General features: G+C 39.2%; 1 protein-coding gene across 1 annotated transcript; it reads right to left on the bottom strand.

Annotated features, from left to right (window-relative positions):
- Positions 1-2,231: 2,231 nt before the first annotated feature.
- LOC114583301 (vomeronasal type-2 receptor 26-like) lies at positions 2,232-14,127 on the bottom strand. The gene is made up of 7 exons (XM_077918087.1): positions 14,030-14,127; positions 12,288-12,425; positions 10,467-10,758; positions 8,099-8,950; positions 5,782-6,009; positions 5,309-5,435; positions 2,232-3,136 (listed from the first exon to the last, which is right to left on the bottom strand). Exons 1-7 carry the CDS (start codon positions 14,125-14,127, stop codon positions 2,232-2,234), a joined length of 2,640 nt encoding a protein of 879 aa, XP_077774213.1.
- Positions 14,128-15,404: the final 1,277 nt, after the last annotated feature.

Raw genomic sequence — 15,404 nt, 5'->3', positions numbered from 1 at the left:
GACCGGGGAAGAGCCATATATGAGCTAAGGTTTTATATATATATATATATTTTAAAAAGAAGAAAAAAAGAAGAATGGTTTTCAATATGAAACCATTACTTGTGTGTACTTGTGTTTTCTTTCTTCTGCACATTTCTGGCTGGGACCATAATGGTTAAGTAGATTCTGCAGTCTGCAGGACTGAATTATCTGTTCACCTACTGGAGTCTACTTTCCCTGTGCATTTCCTGCAAAGAACACGCTGAGGAAGTAGTCCCCTGCAACTAGCAGGATTGAAACCTCAACTCACCAGATACTGAGCCTAGCGTATATAATTGCTCAGTTTTATTGTGTGCTTCAATCCGCTGGTTTGTACAGCCATGAGAACACAAATCTCATTTTTCCTACCAAGACCATGCCCCAACAGCCCCAGATCACTCCTGCAGGCCAGACCAAATCTAGGACTGTTTCTAACTAATTCAAATTTGTCCATTTCAGGATTTGTGCTTTGGCTAAATCTGACCCCCAACCCTTGCAACTCCTTACTGATTTCTCTTTCCCTGTGTGTGTGTTTTAAGATTGGGAGGATTTGTCAATATTTCTCAATATTTCTCTTAGGTTTCTTTTTATTATTTATTTATTTATTTATTTATTATTTATTTATTTATCTATTTATCTCAAATAAATTAGGCCCCCCAATGACTGCTATTGGAATGCTCTCAGCATCACATTTATAGTTAGGGATGACCTTGGCCCTTCTTGAGAGAAGCTCTATTGAGGCTTCGTAGGTCCAGCTTGCACTGAAATGGCTGTTATAAATGTAGAAGCCCAGGGTGACGTTGGGCAAGATCTGGGGAGTTTCATTGATCTCCTTTACAGCAAATGCCAAGGCCAGGATGTACTGGTAGAGGTGAATCAGCACCCTGTATTGAGAGTTAGATGCTGCATCAAAGGTAATCTACTTCAGATTAGAACATTGACTACTTTTCAGTTCAGTATCCATTTCAGATACTGTACAAAAACAGGTTGTAATCTTACATCTCACAGACTTATAAAAGTAAACTGGTTCATGAATTTTTGAATTTTAATTTGTATTGTAATACATGTTTCAAGCCTGTTTTGATGCCACGTGGATGTCTGCAGGCAAGACTGGACATTTGTACAAGTGTACAAAGAAATGAGTGTTTGAAATGGGTAAATCAATTTTTTTAATACAACTACAGAAGACAAAATTCAATAAGGTGTTTTTATTTATTCTGACTTCTAGTAAATCTGGATGAAACGTGCACCTACTTACATATGGTCATCTGAAAATTCCTGAGATGGGTGTTTCCCAAAGGATAGGGTATCTGAAAATATGTAGATCTGAGAAATAATGCCAGCAATGATGAGGTCTCCTGACTGATAATATTTGTGAAGAATAGGGATGGGTACCCCGATGGAGCATTGAGGAATATGATGAAATTTGCACATCCTATGCACCAACGGTAAGAGCACTAGCAATCGAAACACTACCATCTTGAAAGGTACTCTTTATTTAGGCACAAGTTCACCTCTCCTGTTACTGCCATTCCCATGATCCTGAGCAGCAAAGCCTAACTTGAATTGTCACTCACACAGCTGATTCAAAGCCAGACTCATGAGTCTCTGTATGTCTATAGACCCAACCAAATAGAGTTCATAGTTATTAATAAGACCCTCCAGTCTTAGTTTCATCATTTGCATGTGGGCAGAAGAGGACCCTAGGGCAGGATAGAAGATGTAATTCTGAATAATTACAGGAGAGATAATCACTTGCTTTGAATCACAGATGCTGTGCAATATTTTAAAGAAAACATGTTTATCATATCTCAGCCAAAGCCTTTTCTTAAGTGGGAGAGACAGATGCTAGGCCCCTTCTTTTATTTTTTTTAGTGAGCTATTGATATTTAGAAAGTTTTAGAAAACGGAAGTACTTCAAAGCAATAATAATTATAATGTACTCCCATATTGTTCTGAAAGAGTGATGTCATACTCCAGAGCATGACCATTAAATTCAAGGGAGTTATGGATTATATTTATGTGGATGTACTCTGAGTATGAGTAACAATGGTTATCACTCAGTGTGTTGAGAACTGCATATTTATATCACTCGTTGGAACTCAAAAAACATCATTTGTGAATTGGAATGTATCTGTCAATCTTCAATTATTTTGATGCAATTGAAATCAGTAAGATTACAGGTGTGTTGGTTGACTTGATGAGGTACTTGATTATTCTTTATTTCTTCGTATTAGTTGTCCTCTGCTGTTCAGCTCTGGCCTCAGCAAAATGCTAAAGCATTTTGGGAAAAACATGCAGCACAGTAAGCCACCACTAGAGGCCAAGATGGAGAAGATCTCCACAGCCACCATGTGTTTCCCTTTTGTGCTCAAGTAAGTTGGGACAAAAGAAAACCACACACTGCAGAAGACCAACATGCTGAAAGTGATAAATTTGGCTTCATTAAAACTATCGGGCAACTTCCTAGCTAGGAAAGCCAAAGTTAAGCTGGCAATAGCCAGGAAACCCATGAAGCTCAAAACAGAGTAAAACATGGTATTTGACCCTTCATTGCATTCTAGTACAATTTCTTCCTTGATTGAGTGCATGTCAACATCTGGGAATGGGGGACAGGTTGCCAGCCACACAGTAATAAAAACAGTCTGAACAAGGAAGCTGGAAAGAACAATAAAGGTTGCCACTTGTTTTCCCACCCATCTCCTCATCCTAGAGCCTGGCTTGATAGCCATGAAAGCTAGAACTACTATTGTGGTTTTGGCTAATACAGAGGAAACTGCCACTGAGAAGATTGCACCAAAAGTAGTTTGTCGTAGGAGACATGTCACTTCATCTGGTTTGCCAATGAATAGCAAAGCACAAAGAAAGGAGAGGAGGAGAGAGGACAGGAGAACATAGGTGAGGTTCCGATTATTGGCTTTGACTATGGGAGTGTCCTGGTGCTTGAGAAATATTCCAAGAACCAAAGTTGTGATTAAAGAAAATAAAACTGCAAATGTGGTCAATATAATCCCCAGAGGCTCATTGTAAGTCAGGAAGCTTATGTATTTTGGGAGGCATCCATCTTGGCCAATGTTTGGATAATGATCTTCTGAACATTGAAAACAATCATCCATGTCTGAAATCAAATATGTAAAATAGATATAATATGATATTTAAGTATGGCATTCTGTTCCTGAATGTGGTTAGTGAACTTGAAATATCAAATGTTAATTTTGTAGTACAGTGGTACCTCTGGTTACGAATGCCTTGAGTTACGGTTTTTTGGGTTACGAACGTTTTTAACCCGGAAGTAAGTGTTCCAAGCTCTTGGAGGCCTCACCGCTGCCCAGAGCAAGCCCAGACACCTGTGGAGCCTACGGAGGCTCTGTGACTGGGGCTCCAGCAGCGGGAGCTCTCTGAGGCCTCTGCAAATCCCCGGAGCCAGGCCCTGACATCAGGAGGATGCCCAGGAGGTCGCATCCCAGCCCCAAAGTTAGGTAAGAAGCACTTACCTAACGAAGACCAAGAACAGTGAAGCTGTTAAGAAAGATGAGTCTGGGCCGAAAAGTCCTTTACCAACCCTTGCCCCATCGCCAGGTGTAGCACCTAGACAGGTTTGGGATTTGTTTATGTGAGTCTGCCCTGTGCCTTTGTCTCTGCTTTGTTCCTTCATTTGGGGGACTTCTGGGGGACTCTGCCTTCTGCCATTGTTTTGGGGATCATGTGGAGCCCAATTCAGCCACTGGTTGATTGTGTGACTTCAGAAATGGATAAAAGCCCCCATCCAAACAATGACTATCATCAGTGCATGTAAGAAAAAAAATAAATTTTATTTTTTTCCCATCTACAATACTGTCTTATTTATTTTATAGTACAGTACATTGATTATTGCCTTCATTTTATGAATCAATGGTCTTGTTAGACACTAAAATTCATCTTAAATTGCTGTTTTAGGGGGTGTTTTTTATTGTCTGGAACAGATCAATCCACTTTTCCATTACTTTCAATGGGAAAGTGCACTTCAGGTTAAGAACACTTCAGGTTAAGAATGGACTTCCCGAACCAATTAAGTACTTAACCTGAGGTATCACTGTAATTATAATAGAAATTCTGCTTTCTCATGGGTCCCAAGAAATCCAGAAATATAAACAAATCTCAGCCATCCTGCTAGCGGTTGAAGGTGTCACACATCGTGATTTGTGTGTTCGGGACTGGGGCTTGCACAGTCTTTTTGTTTCAACTGATCCAACCCACTAATATTCTTATCATCTATGTATTTGTCTGATATTCTCTTCAGTCACCCAAGTTACCTCATGTGAAATATGTGGAAGACAGCCCTGGATTGTTTGACCCTTTTATTATTTCTACTTTCGATCCTATAAAAACTACACAAGACACTCTCCGTATAAAGTTTAAAGAACAAATAACTTTGACTTAGTATTCTTGCAGTTGCAGATTATTATGTTCAATGCCGGTAGGAACTACTTAAATTGCTAATAGCTTTTACATAGGTTAAACTGTTACAGACTGTAACAGTTTGATCTATGTAAAATAAGATAATAAGAAAATTGTCCAGTAGCACCTCAGAAACCAACTAAGTTTGTTCTGGGTATAAGATTTTGTGTGCATGCACACTTCTTCTGATATCTCTTAGGCAGACAGCAGCAGCACACAACAAACCTCCTGTTCTAACTGTTAAGACCGTTCAGCTAACTGCCATAACTGCCACAGAATGTACGACATCACAGAGTTCTATGGTTCTTGCCATTAACCCTTTACATGTGCTTTGTGTGTGCTAACATTTCACAATTTTGAATGTTAGAACAATTAGTTTAAGCATTTAAAATGCTGATGGGAGCAAGCTGGATTGTAGCTGATATATTTATAAAATAAATAGTAAGGTAAAGGGACCCCTGACCATTAGGTCCAGTCGTGATCGACTCTGGGGTTGCGGTGCTCATCTTGCTTTATTGGCCGAGGGAGCCGGGGTACAGCTTCCAGGTCATGTGGATAGCATGACTAAGCCGCTTCTGGTGAACCAGAGCAACGCACGGAAACGCCGTTTACCTTCCCGCCGGAGCGGTACCTATTTATCTAGTTGCACTTTGATGTGCTTTTGAACTGCTAGGTTGGAAGGAGCAGGCCGAGCAACAGGAGCTCACCCCGTCGCGGGGATTCAAACCACCGACCTTCTGATCAGCAAGTCTTAGGCTCTGTGGTTTAACCCACAGCACCACCCACATAGTATCCATCTGTTAAATAGGTGACAACTGTTAAACAGAACACATCTACATACGACATTCCTTACCTTTCTGGTTTGAAATCTTCCCTTCTGGACATGGAAAGCAATCATAGCAGCAAAATGCCTTCCCTTCTTTTTTAGCTCTTCTATAACCTGAACTGCAGTGATCATTGCATATGGAAATGGGGCATATCTGTTAATAAATGATAAAGTAGTTTTTTAAAAAATCCAAAAATAGGTTGTGGAGCTTTTATTTCATTATTATTTCTCTGCAGTGAATGAATGGCTTGATACTGTCATAAGGAAATATAATGAATTCTTGAGTGCACATCGTGTTTATGTGGTGAACTTCCCTATAACTGGAGTCCTTTACCCACATTAAGAAAACATGAGACAAAATTTGCATTATGACAGTGTTGCTTGAATTCTGTACATTTGTCTCCAGCATTCTAACATCCACTTCAAAATCTGGAGACAATGTGACTTTTTGAACATTGAGGAAATTATTCAATAGATCCCAAAATATGCACAGTTACTACCTGTTTAAACTGGTTGGGCCATACGATGACATCCTCATTAATGATGAAGACATTGTCCTGGTGAACCATGGGCTCAATCTTTCCAACTTTGACCCTGAGGAAGGAGTAGTTTGGAAATGTGATCCAGTTTATAATGTCAAATCCAGCAAACAATTCGCCATTTTGATCAAAGGAAACTGTTTCCTCCACACTGTTGTTAAAAGAAATACTTCTGAGAACATTGTGGAGCTAATTTATGAGGGGGAAAAAATAGGAGGCTGTACTTAAAAGGTGCAAAGGATGGAAATACACATCAAGGTTATAATCTATCAGACATGAAGATTTTGGATTATGTTTCCTTGAAAGGATGTATGTATAATCCTGGTAGAAATGATAGTAAACCACCTAAAATGTCAGGAGATGCATTTATTTCCCACAGTGGCCCTGAGATAGTGCTTGATTATGACATATGCCCTTCCAAGTAAAGGTAAAGGACAGCTGGATGGTTAAGTAAAACTTGACTCATCTCAAGTTTTATCTCATCTTGCTCATCTCGCTTTAGACCGAGGGAGCCGGTCTTTGTCCACAGACAGCTTTTTGGGTCATGTGGACAGTGTGACTAAACCACTTCTGGCGCAACGGGACACCATGCTACAGCACATGGAAATGCTGTTTACCTTCCTGCCACAGCAGTACTTATTCATCTACTTGCATTGGTATGCTTTTGAACTGCTAGGCTGGCAGGAGCTGGGACTGAGCAATGGGAGCTCACCTGTTGCATGGATTTGAACTGTCGACCTTACAATTGGCAAACCCAAGAGGATCAGTGGTTTAGACCACAGTTCCACCTGCTCCCTTGTTCCAAATACAGCACAGTACAGGAGGGATGTTGTGGCAACTATGAAAATGTGCTTTCCCCTCTGTGTTTCCAGTAATTCCTCCCCTATAAAAATTTTTAAGAATCCACACCTACCCACTTACCCCATAATCACTAAAATGAAAAGGTGCTCACTAAAATGAGGAGAGGAAACTTTGAGTTTTCCTCCTGGTTTTTAGACTTGAAGAGATAGTTTAAACACATGCACATAGATACCATTGCTAGGTTAATCTGGAATGGCTGTGGCAAAAGAACCAGCGCTGATGTCACAAGCAGCTGATGGGAAGATCAATAATCTGCTAAAGCATGGTTGGTGGAAGGGAAATGTTAGGTGGCACAGAAGGCCATGGTGCAAAATTAAAATAAAATAAAATAAAATAAAATAATAAAATAATAAAATAATAAAATAATAAAATAATAAAATAATAAAATAATAAAATAATAAAATAATAAAATAATAAAATAATAAAATAATAAAATAATAAAATAATAAAATAATAAAATAATATAAAATAAAATAAAATAAAATAGTGCTGTGTCTAACTTTATTGTTGGAGGTGGCAAAATGTCCGGGGTTGCTGCCCCTAAGAAGCAGGAGTGGAAGTGAGACAGTGCCATGGAGCAGCAGCCCATATAAAATTCCTCCCAGATGGGCATGTAGGACCCACAAAAGAGGAAATGTCTGGGAATTACCGGTTGTGGTACAGAAATGAAATGAATAATCATCGTCGTAATTTTGATGGGCCATTGGCCTGTTGGATCAATTTTGAAGTGAAACTCATCAAAGGAGGGCGAGAAGCTGGTTCTTCTTAGGATGTGGCATTCTTGTTCTGTGTTTGCTCCCTCAATGTGTTCACTCAACTCCCAGGAATACAAGGGGATACAACTGACCTTAATTGCAGAATGGAAATGATACTTTTCCCTAGCTCATACATCAGGTCTTTCCTCCCTTGTTCTACCACAGAGAAATTTTGAGTTAAACTGAAAAGAGCTTTCTAAGTCTCACCTATCTCTGCTTGCCATAAAATCAGCGAATAGTTGCTAGAGGTCTTGGGTGGAGATGCACGCAATAGGAAGTTGTTGCACCCAGTGGGGGAGAGACCCTCTCCGTCACCAGGGGCAGAACGTCGAGGGGCGGAGCGAACTGCCCAGCAGCCTGATCGGACTGCGCCTGCATGACAGCATGTACAGACACCATGTGAGAGGCAGCCATATGAAAGCTTGTATGCACGCCGTGCGCAAGTGGCAGCCCATACGGATGCCGTGCGAGCGCACCCATACTGACTGTACATGCGCCCCTCGCTGCCCCACAGCTGGGGGGAGGCAGCGGCCCATCTTGTCACCCCCCCGGGTGGCACCCGGGGTGACCCGCCCCCTCTGCCCCCCTTCGTATGCCACTGGTTGCACCTACAAATATGGGAGTATGCCCCAATCTTTAAAAAATCATGAGCAGGACATTACCTGCCATGGTTGTTGGTCCAATCTTACTCCATCTGCCATTGCTCTGTGTTTGACTTGGGATGAATGCCTTGTACTGAATGCACGTGCCACTGCATAGACTGCATTGTAGATGCTGTAGCTATTTCCTGTCATAGACATTTCAAAAACAGATGAGGGAAGGGTCTCTAGCTTCTCCTCCCCAGTGCAGACTTTCTTGTTCATCTTGTCTACAAAAGAATTGGGGTATGTGCAGCTGAATGATTCCTCCCAGAAGTCCTTTATGAAACCATCATTGTTTTCTGAGTAAGGGTTCCTATGCTGAATAAATTTATGGAATCCTGACACCTCCTTTGAGTGAATTGCAAGAGATACAGCACCATGGAGGAAATTTATGTCTGAACTTCTTTGGAACGGAAATGATGTGAAATCCATCTGAGCTGTCATAATCCAGACTTTTGTCTGGATGCTCATTGATATATTTGCAAAGTGTAAAAGCTGGTACATTGTTCTCATTACCATTATACTCTGGATTTCTCCATATACAACCACAACTTTGGCAGTGCTTTCCATAACAACTTTGATAGATTTCAAGCCCTCTTCTAGCATGTCACCAAAATCACTGGAAGAAGTTTGTTTGGGGAATTTCTCTATGAAGTCAAAGCAGATGCCCTTTTTGGAAAACAATGGGAACATGTCCTCTTTAAACTTCTCTATAGTGTCTTCATCCTGAGAAAGCATCCCAATCCATGTCCATGCAAAATGCAACAGTAAGTGGAGAATCCCTTTGTATAGGTGGTTCACATTTGGGAACATTTGGTAGAAGAAAATCCCTTCAGTTTTTTTATTCATGACTGGAGCAGAACCATATATGAGCTAAATAATATTTCAAAAATGTTAAAGGGATATGAAAGAGAGTGATTTGGGTTATATTTGAAAATCATGTGATTATATTAGCTTATATCCACTCCTAATATGAATTTACAAATGTGACACAGGGTTAGAAAATATGCCTTATAAGCAGGAGGCAATACAGTAAGTTTACTCAACATGGTGGATCACTTGTTGGAAATTTGTGATAAAGCTAAACAGGCTGATAGGCATTGGGATAAAATAGTTGAGTGCTTTTGTTCTGGCCAGCCTTTCTACTGATGTTCTGGTGCCTCTTCATTGTGACAAAACCAAGTATGGTATGGAAGTCTGCAAATGTGCCTTTGCCACGGATTGGACCCTTTCTGAGCTCGAAACATGGGTACCCCCAACAAAATTTGGCTAAATATTTGGAAATTTTTGGAGTTTATTATGTATTGGTATAATTTGAAACTAATGTGATATGATTGTTCTGTTAATTGGAAATTTAATAATTTTTTTTAATGTTTTAATTTTTTTAATTTTTTTTTTTAAGTGCCTTGTGCCATCCTCTCATCAGCAGAAATCTGGTCTATGACATACTTGCCTCAAAGTTTTCTCAGTGAAATTAAGATCATAGAATCAGCTATGGAAGACATTGTCTAACCTTTTCTTGAAACAATATAGAATACACTGAATGCACACCTACTTATTCTTACACCCACCAAGCTTAAAGTACACACATTTCATACGAGGGGAATTCATATGCTGGGAATTCTCCTTAGATTCAAATGAGCTTGGTACATATCTTGGAATGGAGTATAGCTATGGGTTTAAATACATTAAATTGTGTTAAACTCTCACTTTGCACACCACAGATCTGTAGCAGGAAACCTCTGTTCTACCAGGCCTTCAAGATTGGCCCAACATGCCATCTTCGACAAGCCATAAGCACATTTTCATGTTTTCACATTATATACTATATCAGGGATGGGAAAGTTCAAGAAGCTGCTTGATAAATATCAGGTGACAGATGGGCACCTCTGTCCCTATGAAGGTGGTCTATGGAATTTGGAGACTCAAGGTGTGACCCACCAGCTAGATCCTCTGCTCCACCCTCACTATGGATTTGTGATGTCTACAAAAATTTGTATAAGAATTATTAGCATGGCTGTGAACCGACTGTAGATTGCATGGACAAACAATTAGTTTGCCAGAGGGAATGCTAGAGTGACTTTAACAAAACCACTTTGACTATGTTCAAAATGCTGGGAAAGAGACACATTCAAACACCTTCTTGTAAAACTGATATAGGCTAGGACAAGCATGACCATAATTTCTGTTGAATCCGTAAAAGTGTCTGTAGAATTGAAATCACTCTTTTGGTGTCCTGAAAGCATATGGATTCACTCTACAATTTGTATCTTTGGCTTTACGTATTAAACAGGAATATTAGAAGACAAATAGCATAATGTCTGAAATGCAAGAGAAGTTCAAATGGCTTCTTAAACATGTGTATTTATGTTCCACATATAAATCTTACTTGTGGTATCTTGTAGGTACACAGGATGGGTGCCATTTGGGGTCCAATATAAGAGTTTGGTCCTCCAATGACTGCAACTGGAGTATTTTCAGCATCACACTTGTAGTTAGGGATGAATTTGGCCCTTCTTGAGAGAAGTTCTATTGAAGCTTGAAAGGTCCACTTTTCACTAAAATGGCTGTTATACATGTGGAATCCGAGAGTAGCATTGGGCAAGACACAGGGATTTCCATTGATCTCCTTTACAGCAAATGCCAAGGCCAGGATTTGCTGGTAGAGCTGAGTCATCATCCTGTATTGAGAGTTGAAGGGTGCACCACAGTATATTGTCATAAGATTAGATATAGGGAACATAATAATAATAATAATAATAATAATAATAATAATAATAATAATAATAATAATCTATATAGTACTCTGCCCATCTGGCTAGGTTGCCACAGCCACTCTGGTTGGCTCCCAACACAGGAAAACATAATAAAACATCAAACATTAATAGTAACAATCTGATCCAATATAAAAGTCACAATAACTTTAAAATAAACAATTTATATCAAACAAAGCAATATTCAACAATCCGTCAGAATCTTATAGGAAACAGTAAAATTAAACTTCAGTCAATAATAAATACAGTTTGCACATCAATCACAATAAAGAAATACCAATCTATAATCAATAAAAATAACAGCCAGTCAAAATGCATAAAATACCGAAAACATACAAAATCACGTAAAAGGATCAATTGAGAAACAAAGACACAAAACATATGAAACTTTTTTAAAAAAAATATACTATATCCCTGAACTCCTCTCTTCCCAGCTGCTGCTGCTGCTGCTGCTGTTCTCAAAATCATATTCTATGATAGGGTTTGTTGGGCAAGACACCTGACACCTTGACTCTGACTGTCCCAGAGGCTTCTTAGAGGCCAGACCCAACCTGGGGCAGTCTGGGGCTGCTTCCACCTAACTCAGTCAAAGTCCAGGTCCACCCAAATTTGCCTGATTCATTTCAAGATTCAAACATTGTCTGAATCTGCTGCACAGCCCTAGCAACTCCTTCATGGTTTCTCTTTGTGTGTATTTGTGTGTTAGAGATGAAGCAATCTGTCATTTCTTTTTTCCTAATTTAATTTTCTGCATGATCACATCATGTTGCATTTATCCTAAAAAATCATCATGAAAATTCAGCAGTGATAGACATATCTTTAGAAAAGCTATCTTGTCAGGCAGAATACTAGGGTGAAACTTCAAGGATAATCCTGCAGACTAGAGGGGGATGAGCAAGCAACATCCATATGACTTCATGTACTGGATGTATGCAGTGCCCTTTGAATTAAAATCACACTTTATGTTAAGATGTCTTGGAAAAAATACCTATTTTGTTCTGATTTCTTATATCTTTGTTTACAGCTTAATCAATATAGGAATTTTTCAGAACCCCAAGTGAATCGTAAGATTTCTTTTTTAAAGATGCCATTCAAAATGTGACTTCATATTGCAGTCAAACCACTTTAAATCTGCCAGCAACATCAAAAATAGAAGAGAAATAAATATTGCTTGTTAAACTCCTGTGCTGCATGAATTCACTACTTACGCATGGTGTCTCATAGCAAAACAGGATGGCCATGTGCAGACAAATATTAGAATTACATGCGTAAACACAAGATCAATGGGGGTAGATTAAATGAATTGGTAGAACCACTGAAACTCCAATAATTTGCCAGCCCACTGGGTATATCCAGTAGAAGTCCAACTCCAATGACAAGGTTGGCTGTGAATAGCATCATTTTAGAACATGGCTTAAAAAAATTCAACTACTTACATATGGTCATCTGAAAGTTCCTGAGCTGGGTATTTTTCAAAGGTCATGGTGTCTGAAAAGATATAGATCTGAGAAATAATACCAGCAACGATGAGGTCACCTGCCTGGTAATATTTGTGAAGAATACGGACTGGCTCTCTGACAGAACACAGAGGAAGAGGAAGAAACTTGCACAAACCCTGTAGCGGCAGTAATACCACCTGCAATAAAAATACTACCATCTTGCAAGGGATTCTTTATTTCTGGCAAAAAATTAACTATTCTGCCATTGCTATTCAAAGAATCCTGAGTAGCAAAGCCTGACTTGAATGGTCACTCCCTCAGATGATGCAAAGCCAGAATAGTACAATATATAAAAAGGGGTCACCACACTGATGAGTCTCTGTGTGTCTATATAACCAGCTCTGAATAGTTATTAATGAGACCTTCCTTTGCATATGGCCAGGATAAGTCCTGAGGGTATGGGAAGGATGCTATTATGAATAATGGGATAATTACAGGTGAGGTAATCACTTGACTTGTGTTCTAGATTCTTTGCAATATTACTAAAGAAAACATGTTTATTGCTTTTCAGTAAAAGTCTTCTCAGAGTCATTCTGAACGGGAGACCAAGAGAGTGAAGACTTCTGGGAGCAAAGATGGTTGGCTAGTCATCTACTGTTGACACTCCATTGTTAGATAGAACTATGTGGTGGTTAAGGATGGTGATAAATTATGACGTGTGATCAGTCTGCTAATTGGAAATTTCGCTTGGTATGTGAGGTGACAGCTAGCTTAAGAAGAGGTCATTTTTAACAGGTTGAAAACAAAACAAAAAGCATTTTATTATTATTTCCAACTAAGAAAGATTATTAATAGGGAAAGGTGTTCTGATTGTTAACTTTTCATTTTGTATTATTTTTAACGCTTCATCCCTTTTGTGAAAGTGCTGGCTTCAAAGTGAAACTGAAATCTGTGGGAAACTGTGGGAAGGAATGTGCTCCTCTGATAAGGAGAGAGACACAAGTGTTCAAGGCAGAGACTGCTAGGGTGGCAAATATACTGTTGAACATCCCCACTGAGTGTTGGCATCATGTAGCAATTATTGGATGAGCAAGTGAAGGAGCTCAGAGCTGAGATGCATAAAATGGTGAATAAATATGCATTAAATCTTCCATCTTCACCTTGAGATTTTCACAGAGTTAACTCTTATAAAATTAAACACCTTTATTTCCCACAGAGGAAACATGAAGTGGTAAAGTTACTTTCAATTTCTTGGCTACACTTTAACTGATAAAAAGAAGAAAATGAAATTTCTTAGCATACAGAACTCCTTTGTTTAAAACACTCCCTCTCCTTTTTTGCAATATTTTTTATTATTTTTCAGTTACAAAAATCCAATGTAAGCTTTATTATATCAAGACCAAATTACAATACCAATTCAAATACCAATCAATCAGATAGCCAGTTACCCAATTTAGGTGGCCCCCCATGTGCTAAATTTCAAGGTTTAATAATTCCCTTTAATTCTGCTTCCAAACTGTTATTCAGTCCACTTACAATCCAATCTTAATAATAATCCCTTATCCAAAACTACAATCTTTTTAACTTCAATTCGTGTTGACACATTTAATAATTTATGAATCTGCAAGTGAAGCTCTCCTTTATTCTTCCTGTGTGTGGTATTTATTTTAACCAAATTATTCCCCTTTGTCCTTGCCAAATATTATGTCTATCTTGGTTATTCCTGATCCCCATCATGCCTTGTGGCATTGTTGTCTCGATGTCGTTCTAAAGAAATCTCTTCTTTTTTCAACACCTCTGGATGTAGTAGCAAAGCTCTGTCACTGCTCTTCACCATTTCTTTTCAGTCTAGGAAAAGGAGTAGCCTCCCCGCCAAAGCCCTGGCACATCTCCAGGTTCTCCCTTCTCCGTCCAGCAAAAAAAACCCATAGCTATTATTACTCACAGAAGAGTGATCTGGCAACCTGGCAAAGCCTTGGCAAGTCCTTAAGCTCCAATTTTTCTCCTCTCAGCCAGAGATAAAGTGAAAGTTAACTCCACCCAGTTGTTATGAATTCCAAGCCTTTTAAAAATTATTCCATTTTATTTTATTTAGTTCCGTTTGGAATTGTAATCCATATCTGTATTCCTGTTTCCCCTCATCTTCACTTGCTACATTCAAAAGTTTTTGGTATTCTTGGTGGGTTTGCTGAGTCATTTATGTAACAAAATAATCTCTAATGAACAGAAGAACCTCTGCTCCTTAATGGTGTCATAGGAGGGATACCAACAAGAAAGGGATACCTTTTGCACTCAGTGCCTCCCTGCCTCCGGCATTCCATGCTGGAGCGGGAGCCAGGTACCGAAATGATCTGTGAGTGCAGCCCATTTCCCCAATCCTGGGAGAGAGTTTGCAAGGTTAATTACTCTCAATCATCCTTGTTTCATCTTTGCCAATGATCTCCCATTATGGTGGGAGCTGGCTCCATCAAGGCAGCTGGAACCGGAAGCCTGTTTAAAACATTTTTAATTAGCGCATACATTTTATTCTGACTTCAGCCCATTCATGATCGACTTCTCTTCCCTTCTATTAAAAGCCAGAAAGCAGCTCAATCACAGAATGTAAATTTCCACCAGCAAAGATAAAAACTTATCTCAGTCATAAATTATAGCCACCTCAGAGATAATTACAAAAGGGAGGCTTTGGCAAACCCCATGCCCTCAGGGTTTTTATGTGTTTTGGGGGTGAGAAGTTGATTCTTCCAGTCATGTCACTTAACTTTGTCAGGATTCCTGGGACCTGACAGCTTCTTGGTCTCCCAATAATAATAATAATAATTTATTATTTAAACCCCACCCTTCTGGCTGAGTTTCCCCAGCCACTCTGGGCTGCTTCCAATCAAGTGTTAAAAACAATACAGCATTAAGGCAGCTTTTTCAGAGCATCAGAGGTTAATCCCCAGCTCACACTTTTCTCCGGCGTGAATGCAATATTCTATATTTATGAATGGCTATCAACAATCAACACGTCTAGAAAAAACCATATAAGGCAGCTCCTGAACACGTGTTTGCAAATTTTCTACTGCTCACAAAGAAAAAAATCACAAGATACAGCAAAGGACATTTATTATTTCT

This window comes from Podarcis muralis, chromosome 13, assembly GCF_964188315.1.
Source record: "Podarcis muralis chromosome 13, rPodMur119.hap1.1, whole genome shotgun sequence".
Taxonomy (NCBI): Eukaryota; Metazoa; Chordata; class Lepidosauria; order Squamata; family Lacertidae; genus Podarcis; species Podarcis muralis.
The sequence above is the reverse complement of the archived record's forward strand: the minus strand, read 5'-3'. Positions and strand labels throughout refer to the sequence as shown.